Source organism: Aquarana catesbeiana, linkage group LG05, assembly GCF_042186555.1.
Source record: "Aquarana catesbeiana isolate 2022-GZ linkage group LG05, ASM4218655v1, whole genome shotgun sequence".
Lineage (NCBI taxonomy): Eukaryota > Metazoa > Chordata > Amphibia > Anura > Ranidae > Aquarana > Aquarana catesbeiana.
The window spans coordinates 50,660,025-50,672,903 of NC_133328.1; the positions used below are offsets into that span (position 1 = coordinate 50,660,025).

Genomic DNA, 12,879 nt, shown 5'->3' on the forward strand with positions numbered 1-12,879 from the left:
AATGTAGGATGTCAATGAAATTACGAATGGTCTTAAGTGTTCATCGACCAGTTTACTAGCATTATCGCTGATCGATCCAATGCCTGAGATAATAGGCCTCCCTGGAGGGTCTGTTAGGTTTTTATGTACTTTTGGGAGTGTATAGAACATCGGAGTTCTGGGAAAATTGTTCCTTATAAAGGTCCAAGTTGATTTCGTGATGGTATTGTTCAAAAATGCCGAATCCACTAACGTGTAGAACTCTCTGTTATATTTCTCGACAATGGGGGCCGGCATACGGCGGTACCAGTCCGCATTGTCGAGAATTTTTTTACAGATGCTGACATAGTGTTCATTATTTAATACAACTATATTGCCTCCCTTGTCTGATGGTTTTATAGTGATTTTTTTGTTGGTGGCTAGGGCAGTTAGTGCATCCGATTCTTCCAAACTTAGGTTAAGAGGTCTTTTAGCTTGTATTTTAAGTTTGTCTAAATCATTATTAACAAGTTTTAAGAAGGCTGCCGCGTTTGGACACGTACTGGGTGGTGGGCATAAATGAGATTTTTTCTTTAGTTTTGACATAACTGGACGAGTCCGATCATCCGTATCTAGATGTTCTATTGATTGTAAGATTTGAGCAAGATCTATTTGGTCAATCAAATCAGCCGTATCATTTTCTTCTAGGAGAGCAATCAATTGATCCAAGGCTTGGTTTTCCTGAGGGGTATGGTTTATTGTGGTATCTTGTTTTTGGTAAAGTTTTTTAAGGATTACTTTACGGACAAATAGTTGGAGATCCTTATATACCTCGAATTTGTCTAGATTGTTATTAGGGCAAAAATTAAGGCCTTTCTTCAAAAGGGATATTTCACTCATCGATAGGGGATATGATGATAGATTAATGATGCTAAGATCGGAATCCATGTGTGTCTGTGTGATAGGGTGAATACTTATAGTGTCATTTGTGTATAGGTATTCAAATTGGGTGGGGGTGGCTTGACGCCTGCTAATATTTGATCTAAAAAAGATGAGTCGTTATGGCTCGGCTCATGTGAGCTTGACGTGTCATGATTTTTAGAAGAAGTGCATTGCTGTGGTGCATGGTGAGATATAGATGCATTGGTGGATTTCTCAGTGGGTGCAGAATTAGTGTGTGAAGATAATGGTGTCCTTTCTGAGACATGTTTTTTAGATTTTTGATCTTGTGTAAACTCGCCTTGAAATTGGCGTTTTGTACCAAGTGTAGTTTTTGTTTGAGAAGTAGGTGGAGGGAAATTATGTGATGAAGGTTTGATGGAGCGAGAATTTGGTATAGTATTAGTGTTTCTGTTGATATTTCTGTTTTGGTTCCATTTATATGCCTTCCCAGTTTCGAATGCGTTTTTATCTCTTTGAAATTTGTGATTTTTCTTAATAAGGATATCTTTGTTGAAAGATTCCAAGTGAATCTTAAGTTTTTTCTCCTTATTTGTGACAGACTGGTGTGTTCTGAGTTTCTTTAGAAGTTCGCAAATTTTAGTTATTTCTATATCTAATGCATTAGTTCTTTTCGTATATTCATTGATCAACGTTTCCATAAGGCTACGTGAGCATGTTTGTAATATATTTTCCCATGTAGATTTAAAGTCCGTGTCCAGGTCTTCCAACGTGGGGAAGATCTGGACACGGAGACCCAATGGGTTAATGTTGTTTTGGATATAGTCTTGGAAGGATTTGATGTGCCAAAAGAAGAGTGACTTCTTTTCTAAGTTTTTGGAGAGTTTGAAGAACAGAGAGGATATCTCTGCTTCAATCCGTTCATTGTCTCCAAATTTATCCAAATATTTCTGCATTAGTAAATCCCAATCCTGGCCCAGAAATACATTCTCAAAGCTTGCATTTTCCATTTCAGAGGACATCGAGGGGTTGTATTTATGTTAACGGTTCAGTTTGTCTTTACAATAGAGAGGATTTTAGATACGATGTCCTGTCTTTGGGGTCGAAGGTTGGTCGACCGGAACCTAATGAGGGTGACATTATATTCAAGTTTGCTTCTTTTTTCCTAAAATAGGCATACCTACCCAGGTCGTGCTTTTTTTTTGGGTGGTGTTTTTTTTTTTTTACCTGGGGGGAATATCGTCCAACCTGGTGCAGGGTGGATCTACTGAACTTGACTAACCTGGAGGGGAAATGAAAGATGACAACTGGTGAAGGGTTTGACTACCTAACATGGAGAAGTGATTTGTAATGTGTTTAAGCGACCGGTGCATGAATTTGAAATAAAATGAGTGAAATGTTTATGCCTTGGTGGAGGCACGAATCGATGTGTCCCGACTGCGACAAACTTATGAATCAAACTGTGAGGCACGGTATGAAATGAGGCTACCGGGATGAAACAATGTCTGTCGGATGCCCCTAGGATTTGATCGGGTTGCAGCATGTGACAATGAAATGTTTGTCTTAGAGTGAAATGAATAAAAACGTCTTGCCATGACAGAAGCATGAATTGGTCATGCCGCAGCTGCGACTAACAGCGAACCGGACTCTGGAGTATGTATTGAAATGAGGCAAAAGAAGAAACACTAATGCCCACCGTAACGAATCGGTGCATCTCGGATGTGACCGGATTCGGATTGGAGCGCGGTTCGTAACAGTGAAATGAATGAAATGTTTTGCCCTGACAATGGCACAGAAATTATTTTTTTTGTTGTCTCGACAGAAGTACGAATCGGTCGCATCGCAACTGCGACTGACAACGACTGGATTCTGGAGCATGTACTGAAATGAGGCCAAAGACAACTGGGGCACACTGGAACGAATCGGTGCATCATGGATGCGACTGGATTTGAATCGGAGCGCGGTATGTGACAGTGAAATGAGTAAAATGTTTGCCATGACAGAGGCACGAATCGGTAGTGCCCCTGTTGCGACTGACAACGAACCGGACTCTGGAGCATGTACTGAAATGAGGCTGAAAAATACCTGGGGCACGCCGGTACAAATCAGTGCATTGTTGATGCGACTGGATTCGAATCGGAGCGCGGTACGTGAGAGTGAAATGATTGAAATGGTTTGAAATGGTTTGAAATGTTTTCAAATATTTTAAAATGGTTTAGCCTTGATATGGCACCGATTGGTGTACAGAAAATTCACGAGTGACATCGATTTGTCTGCGAAGCATAAAACAGTGAGACACGCCTAAACGAAGCGGTGTCTTCACGTCGGTGTGAGGTACGTAAAAGGGAGAAATGTTTGGTATGATAACATTGCGAGTGATTGGCAGACGTTGCGGCTATGTGTAGGGTTTTACGAATGATTTGTAAGTTTGATATCGAGGTTTAGTGACAAGATATCTAACAATGCGTGAAATGAAAAAGTCAACCAAAAACCCTACCTGCAACAGCCGAGCCAGACGCGTTGTACGTAACTGTGAACGGAGACGAGAGCCTCGAAAAACTTCGAACACGGAAACTCACGGACGCTGAGTTTTCGAAGAGTCAGCCTAGTGATGTGGTATCGCGCACAGGAAACCGACGAAGAGCACAGGCGAACGGGCTGGTTAAATACCCCCCGGGCTCCTCCCATAAATTCAGGCCACCATACTGGCCTTCTTACATGCAGTATCTCACACAAGTGAGTACACCCCTCACATTTTTGTAAATATTTTATTATATTTTTTCATGTGACAACACTGAAGAAATGACACTTTGCTACAATGTAAAGTAGTGAGTGTACAGCTTGTAACAGTGTAAATTTGCTGTCCCCTCAAAATAACTCAACACACAGCCATTAATGTCTAAATTGCTGGCAACAAAAGTGAGTACACCCCTAAATGAAAATGTCCAATTTGGGCCCAAAGTGTCAATATTTTGTGTGACCACCATTATTTTCCAGCACTGCCTTAACCACCTTGGGCATGGAGTTCACCAGAGCTTCACAGGTTGCCACTGGAGTCCTCTTCCACTCCTCCATGACAACATCACGGAGCTGGTGGATGTTAGAGACCTTACGCCTCCTTCATTTGAAGATGCTTCACAGATGCTCAATAGGGTTTAGGTCTGGAGACATACTTGGCCAGTCCATCACCGTTACCTTCAGCTTCTTTAGCAAGGCAGTGGTTGTCTTAGAGGTGTGTTTGGGGTCCTTTTCATGTTGGAATACTGCCCTGCGGCCCAGTCTCCGAAGAAAAGGGATCATGCTCTGCTTCAGTATGTCACAGTACATGTTGGTATTCATGGTTCCCTCAATGAACTGTAGTTCCCCAGTGCCGGCAGCACTCATGCAGCCCCAGACCATGACACTCCCACCACCATGCTTGACTGTAGGCAAGACACACTTGTCTTTGTTCTCCTCACCTGGTTGACACCATCTGAACCAAATAAGTTTATCTTGGTCTCATCAGACCACAGGACATGGTTTTAGTAATCCATGGTGTTAGTCTGCTTGTCTTCAGCAAACTGTTTGCGGACTTTCTTGTGCATCATCTTTAGAAGAGGCTTCATTCTGGGACAACAGCCATGCAGACCAATTTGATGCAGCGTGCGGCGCATGGTCTAAGCATTGACAGGCTGACACCCACCCCTTCAACCTCTGCAGCAATGCTGGCAACACTCATACGTCTATTTCCCAAAGACAACCTCTGGATATGACGTTGAGCACGTGCACTCAACCTCTTTGGTCGACCATGGCGAGGCCTGTTCTGAGTGGAACCTGTTCTGTTAAACCGCTGTATGGTCTTGGCCATCGTGCTGCAGCTCAGTTTCAGGGTCTTGGCAGTCTTCTTATAGCCTAGGCCATCTTTATGTAGAGCAACAATTCTTTTTTTTCACATCCTCAGAGAGTTCTTTGCCATAAGGGTACCATGTTGAACTTCCAGTGACCAGTATGAGTGAGTGAGAGCGATAACACCAAATTTAACACACCTGCTCCCCATTCACACCTGAGACCTTGTAACACTAACTAGTCACATGATACCTGTTAGGGAAAATGGCTAATTGGGCCCAATTTGGACATTTTTACTTAGGGGTGTACTCACTTTTGTTGCCTGTGGTTTAGACATTAATGGCTGTGTGTTGATTTATTTTGAAGGGACAGCAAATTTACACTGTTATACAAGCTGTACACTCACTACTTTACATTGTAACAAAGTGTAATTTCTTCAGTGTTGTCGCATGAAAAGATATAATAAAATTTTTACAAAAATGTGAGGGGTGTGTAGCAATAACTCTCGGTGGAGCTGCTGGTTTAAGCGGGCTTGTTACCTTCACTCTCCTTCCCTTTGTTTCACCAGCACCGGGTCTAGGGATCCTTTGTGTTTACCTCTGGACGACACATGCACCAACACTTGAATATGTTTTCAATGCTTTATTCAACAATTTACTAAGGAAGTAGCAGGAAAGAGGCAGAAAGGAAACTGCAGAAGAAACTCAAATATCTTCTTGTAGGATTCTTAACAAATGTCCTGGTAGAATTGGGATGTTACAATAGAATGCGCTCCCCTCATGGGACACACTCCTTGCTCGCCTGGATAGGCCTCTCTCACTTGCCTAGCAGCCAGTACGTAGCACGAACAAAAGTCTCTTCCACAGACTTGTTTGGGAGAAACCCGTACGATCCTCTGCCACAGGATGTATTGGTTTTTTTCTGCAATGAATGTCAGTCACAGTGCCTGAACCTTTAAGCCAACCCGGCAACACTATGCTGTATGGTTACTTTAGGATACGTCCTCCAACCGAGTTACCAGGCCCCTCTCCAGACCAGCACGTTGCGTGATCCTTCCATGACGGGTCCTCCCCTGGGATCTCCTCGGTTGTCCAGCTTCTTCACTCAGGATAGACAGCTCAGGACCATTCCTCTGCTGCTGTGGTAGGCCCCAGACAAGCTTCTGGGCCCACCCCTGCGCCGCAGCGACGTGGGCTTCCAGAACGGAGGACCATGAGGTAGCTCTCTAATGCATACCTGTCGGCCAGGAGGGCCAGCAGGTGGCTGTAAAACGAACCTCTAAATATGGCGTCTGTCCCATAAATACCCTCGCCCAGAATGCAACTCAGAGGACCACCTCCACCAAGTTGTCTCCAGGACAGAAGAGCATCCATACGCTTCAACACGTTGCCTTTCCAACACTAACCAGTGATAACAGCGACACCCACCGGTCAGTATGGAAACACACGCAACGTCAGCCAAGCTGGAACAGAGGCAAACCTAACCTTCTTAACGAACAAGTTACTAAATTTACCTAACATAGGGTAGATCGCAAATCTACCAGCGCTATAGGTGTACTCACTTGTGTGAGATACTGTATATACTAGACTGACTGTATATATCAAATACACTGTCACTAACTGAATAACCTGCCTGCTTAATCTAACTCAAGCTATCTCTCTCTGTCCACGCCAACAACACTACACACAGCTGCTTTGTAAGCAGCCTTATAGGCCCCTTTCACACTGTCGGACTGTTCAGGTCCGCCTGTCATTTTTGTCGGCGGACCTGAACGGGCTCTCCGTGTTAGCCTATAAAGCGACGGATGTCAGCGGTGACATGTCTGCTGACATCCGACCCGGTCCGATCCTTTAAAATCAGACGGATGGCCCTACGTTCGCATCCATCCCTGGCTGTCCGTTTTCGTCCTATCTCTCCATAGCAAACAGCCCCTCCCCACTCAGTGAGCAGAGAGGGACCTGTCATCCGCCGGCTCAGTGGAGATCAACTGAGAGATCTCCCGCTGAGCTGGTGGATAGAGACGGACTCCGTGGCAGCGGATCCGCCTTGTGGGAATGAAGCCATATAGTGTGGGGCTTGGACTTAGTCCCCCTGAGCGATGATTGGCCAAAGGCACCCTGCCTTTGGCCAATTATGGCTCTCTCAGCAGAGCGTGCTGTGATTGGCCAAAGCATGCAGGTCATACAACAATGCGATCTTGCAGTGCATTATGGGGCGTTCCGCGGCACGCCCCATAATGTTCGCTGTTCGGCGAATGGGCGAACACCCGATTTAAACTTATGTTCGACCCGAACATTGAGCTCATCCCTAACACATATACAAAAATGTTCTATTTGCTTTTATCCCTTAACAAGCCTTAACACACTAAAACAAAGCAGCCAACAATAGGATAAGGGTACTTCGAAGAATGATGCAAATTATTTTATTACTTTTAAAACAGTACATAGCCAGTGGGTAAGATTTTGCAGTAAAACGCAGTTAAAAAAAAAAAACCCTTCCCCTGCAAGGCATTGTCATAATGTACTAGTATGCATTACATACTAGCACATTATGAGAGACTTGCCTTAAAATGAAACCCTCCAGTGCTACGCTATCACTGCTGTCAGGGCTTCCATCTTCCGGGTTCTGGGTTTACGACCTCTGGCTACATCAGAGGGAGCCGCTGCTAACGGCACAGACTCTGAAGGTCCAGTACGGTATGCTGGACCTTTAGACCGCATTCACCAGTGATGTCACCGGCTGCATGTTGTGTGGATATCTCCTAAACAGTGCAAGTTTAGGAGATATTCACAGTACCTACAGGTAAGCCTTATTATAGGGTTTACTACCACTTTAAAGTAGAACTAAAGGCAAAACTTGTTTTTTGCCCCTGTCATGTTTTTTTTTTTTGCCATTTGTGTTCCTTCACTTCCTGTCCCATATCTACAATAGAATATGAGAGAAAATCCTTTCTTAAGTGAGGGAAATTCCTGGTACTCACAAGGGTCACCAAAACATACATCAGCTGGCAACCGCTAGACCTGTGTGCCTTTTTTCTCTTGTGGACAAGAAGTTGTCAGGTCAGAAGTGGTGGCAGGTGTTGGGTATCATGATTGACGCATTGTGCATCACTGACGTGATTGATGATGTATGTACTGTACATTGTGAGACAATTTTTTTTTCTTTTTAATGGCAGTCATAAACTGTAAAAAACTGTGTATGCTTATTTATTCACACTTTACATTTACGTACTCATTCACATAGTGAGGGCGGTATCTGGGTGCCCCCTATTTATTAAAGGGGCTTTCAAATTCTGATAAGTCCCCCCTGGAGATCCCCAAAATTACAGAGGCAGGGTTCTGGGAAAAAGTCCTTGGGGGTTATTTACTAAAGGAAAATCCACTTTGCACTGCAAGTGCACTTGGAAGTAAAGTCTCTGTAGATCCGAGGGGGACATGCAAGGAAAATAAAAAACAGCATTTTAGCTTGCACATGATTGGATGATAAAATCAGCAGAGCTTCCCCTCATTTCAGATCTACCCCTTAGATTTAGAACGACTGCACTTCCAAGTGCACTTGCAGTGCAAAGTGGATTTGCCTTTCGTAAATAACCCCCATTGTCTTTATGAAAATGGTGACAATGGGGGTCATTTACTAAAGGCAAATCCACTTTGCACTACAAGTGCACTGCAAGTGCACTTGAAAGTGCACTAGGAAGTAAAGTCGCTGTAGATTCGAGGGGGACATGCAAGGGAGATAAAAAACAGCATTTTAGCTTGCACATGATTGGATGATAAAATCAGCAGAGCTTCCACTCATTTCATAGCTTCTACAGTGATCTACATCGACTGCACTTCCAAGTGCACTTCCAAGTGCACTTTCAGTGCACTTGTAGTGCAAAGTGAATTTGCCTTTAGTAAATCAACCCCATTGTGCTTTGCCAGGGGATTACCCCTTGCAAGTTACTCCCCCATGTTGCATGTTGAAGGCATGTGGCTCAGTATGGTTCAGGAGGAGAGGATACCCGCCCCCCCCCCCTTTTTTTTATGGCCTGCCAGGCTGCATGCAAGGATACGTGTCTGGTATAGAATTTGGGGAACCCCGTGCCATTTTTTGACTGGTATAATTTAGGAAGGAACCTCACATGTTTTTTCTTTGGTTTTTTTGTGGGTCCCTATGAACATCTATACAAAACCCTCATCTAGCTAAGGAATATCTCTAGTTGTGTACTTTGGCACATGTTCCCTCAGGTTGTGCCCAGGCCCCATGTCATTTGTTTGAAAATCTCTTGCCTATTACCCTAGAAAATGACAATGACTGTTTTTTAACATTAACTCCCATTGACTTCAATGAGGTTCAGATTCGCCACCCGAACTTTAGTAGTGTTCACCGAACCTGCCATGTAGTTCCCAAGTATCTTCAGCTCATCACTAAATTCCATATGGTTTGAACTATGAATGGGATGTTACATATTTCTACGAATAATAAAATTGCACTTTTTTGCACCAGCTGCATTTCAGATGTATTAGCATTGAGTGTGCATTTTACATAATGTTCCATATGTTACAGGTTTTGGTGGATATTTTCTTTGTTGTGTCTTTACATTTGTTTTTTTGATATAATGCCTCTATTTTGGTACCTGTCTCCTTTGTTGCAACATGTCTCCTGTTTGTCCATTCATAGAAATTGATCATATATGTTCTGCTATTATTGGACCTCGGATCCATGTGTGTAATTATGTTTTTCTGTTGTTGAATATAAGTGACCATTAAAGTATTGATAACAGTTGAGTTGCAGCAAGAGGTCTATATTCTCGGGAAATCACTCTAGCCTAGGTTCACACTATAATGCGGTGCGGGAAACTTGCGATCCGTGCGCATTTCCTGGACCACATTCAAATCGCACTGTCCTTACAATCTGCAGTGTCAAACTCAGGTTGCAAATGCAGTGCGTATGCCTGCACCGGATCCCATGGTACAAAACGACCATGCAATCCAATTGGTTCCAAAATTGGTGCATGCACAACTTTGGTGCGATTTAAGCCCATTCAAAATGAATCGCATTTGAATTAAACAGAAGTGTGGTGCGGCTCCTGTACAATTCATATGTGGTTCATAGTGTGAACCAAGGCTAAGGGCAAATATGCGTATGTTACATTAGAGATCTATTCCGCTTGCTTTACCCTGTTTCAAAGAAATAAAATAATTTGCATCATTCTTTGGAATGCCCCCATCCTATTGTTGATTGTATTAGTATTTGAACACGCCTGAGCTCATTCCTGCTTTAGAGCGACTGAGGGAGGAATTTGTCAACCAAGCTGTAACCTTGTATTAAATAAATCACACAATCTTTCACTACTCTAGTTTAGCGCTGCCTTGCTGTGTGACATAAACAATAAATGTCCTCCATTGCATTCACATTTATGCATACAAGGTGCTCTATAACGCATGTGTGTTTGTTTTTACTGTACATGCAGTGCTGTTAAGAATAAATGTTAATTCACATATATAACTCGTTATAGACCAGCGGTCTCCAAACTTTTTGAGCAAAGGACCAATTTACTGTCCTTCAGGCTTTAGGGGGGGGGGGGGCGGACTGTGTCCAGTGGGAGTAGAAAATGCCTCAGCATCAATGCCTGATCATTGGTGGAATAGTGCTCCAAGGAATAAATAAAGGCAACCAAAGGGCCACATACGGCCCGTGGCCACAATTTGGTTATCACTGTTGTAGAGCATTGTGGTAAAATGCATTAATGTGCAAGAAAAAAAAAGTTTCGGGACCTTAGAGCACAAACACTTAGTAGTATTTGCTTTTTCAAATAAATCACCAAACAAATGCCTAGTACACACGGGCCGAATGTCAGACATCAGCTGGTTAAATAAAAATCCGTCCAAGATTCTGCCCGTGTGTGTGTCAGCCGGTCTTACAGAAGTTGACCTAGCATGCTGGAAAACCAGTAGCCGACCCCTGTCCCCCATCAGAACACAACAGCTCAGTGGGGGAGATCGCTGCACTAACATTGGATTGTTAGTACAGCGGCTCTGACTGGAGCTGTCAGTTTTTTTTTCTTCGTTCAACTCAATGGGTTGAATGAAACAAAAAAACATTAGTGTGTACCAGGCTTAGAACTGAGATGGTGGTGATCTATCAGAGATAAAAGTGACAAAAATAAGGAAAATTATTATCTTTTACTGAAAACAAAAGGATGGAATTACAGATTTTTACATATCACAAATATCATTGCTTTTAGAGAGATGGCTGTGGATTGATGACACTCCGATGGACTACGTGAACTGGGACGAGGGGGAACCAACTGACCGATTTCCTCGGACCTGTGTATCGTTGCATTCAAAAAAAGGGACCTGGAAAAATTTTTACTGCGAATTCCCCTTTGGATACATATGTAAAACTCCAAAAGGTAAGTCATTATTTCCTCCTGTCTGTGTGTGCTTACATACATGAAGAGCCGAAAATGCTTTAGAGCAGTGGTCCTCAACCACCGGACTGTGGCCTCTCCGCCTGGGCCTCAAGCCAGCTGCAAATCCCCTCACCTCCCACATTGTCTCCTAACTCCCATAGTGACCCACAGTACCCTTTAACCCCTCACATGCTTCCAGAGGGCCCTTAGCACCCAGCCTTCCACAGAGCCCCCCCCCCAGCCCCCTTTAGTACACCAGGCTTGCCGCAAAGCCTCCAGCCCTCTGTAGTGCCCCCTACCTCCGGGATCCCATACTGTACTACAGTCACTGTCAGTCAACCATGGGGCTCCTGCAAAGCTTCTAGCTTCCTGGAGAGGCCCCCAGCCCCTTCCAGACACCCCATCCCCAGAGTTGCCCCAAGGTCCATCCCAAATTATTATCACAGGACATGCTACAGAGTCCCTTAACCCCCCAGAAACCCCTATACGTTCTTTATTATGTGACTATAAACTTTTTTTTTTTTTTTACTGTTGGGGTACAGAAGGTTTTGATTGAATTTACTGGGCCCTAATCTCAATAAGGTTGAGAACCACTGCTTTAGAGAAATTGGGTCATCCTCATATACTGTTTATGTGTCATATCCTGTATATGTGACACATCAATCATGCGCGGCCAAGCAAACCAAACCCTCATGCAAATTACTATGCACCCCTAATGCATATAACAGTGCTTTGTGGGTTAAAGTGTATTTCTACATACCCGTATTTATCGGCATATAACACGCACAGGCGTACAACGCGCACCTTCATTTTAAGAGGGAAGTTTCAGGAAAAAAAATTAAATTTGAAATAAAGAACTTTGAAGAAAAATAAGGGTCACAGTCCATCAATGCAGCGTGATCAGTGCCCATCTGCAGCCTCACCAGTGCCCACCATTGCAGCCTGCACAGTGCCCATCAGCAACCTCTCTATTGCCCATCTGCAGTCTCACCATTGCCAACGAATGCAGCCTGCACATTGCCCATCTGCAGTCTCACAATTGCCAATTAATGCAGCCTGCACATTGCCCATCTTCAGCCTCACCATTGCCAATTAATGTAGCCAGCACATTGCCCATCTGCAGCCTGCACGTTGCCCATTAATGCAGCCTCACCATTGCCAATTAATGCAGCCTGCACAGTGCCCATCACCAGCCTCTCCATTGCCCATTAATGCAGCCTCACCATTGCAAATCATTTCAGCCTGCACATGCCTGCTCATCTGCAGCCTTGCCAGTGCCGGATTACACAGCGCTGCGATCTCCTGTGTACCTGGTGATCAGTCACACACAGTCCCGCCCCACTGTGATATACAGAACAGTGATCCAATCCTGGGCCAGTAGGCGGGATTGTGTGTGACTGATCGCTGGGTACATACCCTGTTTCCCCGAAAATAAGACCTAGCGTGATTGTCGGTGATGGCTGCAATATAAGCCCTACCCCCCAAATAAGCCCTAGTTAAAGTCCTTGTAGGTCTTATTTTCAGGGTAGAGCTTATTTTCGGGGAAACTGGCTAGGGCTTATTTGGGGGGTAGGGCTTATATTGCAGCCATCACTGACAATCACGCTAGGTCTTATTTTCGGGGAAACAGGGTAGGAGATCGCCGCCCTGTGTAATCTACACGATTTCCCCCTGATTTTCAGGGGAAAAAGTGAGTGTTATACGCCAATAAATACGGTAATTTAATTACAAATGTGGTTTGCTGTGGAATGTAGGCTCCAAAGAAAAAGTTGTAGCTCTAGTTCCTTAAAATTAGAAAT

At 44.0% G+C, this 12,879-nt stretch overlaps 1 protein-coding gene across 2 annotated transcripts in view; it reads left to right on the forward strand.

The window, feature by feature from the left end:
• Positions 1-12,879, forward strand: part of LOC141144246 (macrophage mannose receptor 1-like) — a 246,203-nt gene that overhangs the window by 223,736 nt on the left and 9,588 nt on the right. For both annotated transcript variants that reach the window (XM_073629729.1, XM_073629727.1), the window contains exon 28: positions 10,913-11,080. In XM_073629729.1, coding sequence (XP_073485830.1) covers positions 10,913-11,080 — 168 coding nt within the window. The remainder of the gene's footprint in view (positions 1-10,912; positions 11,081-12,879) is intronic.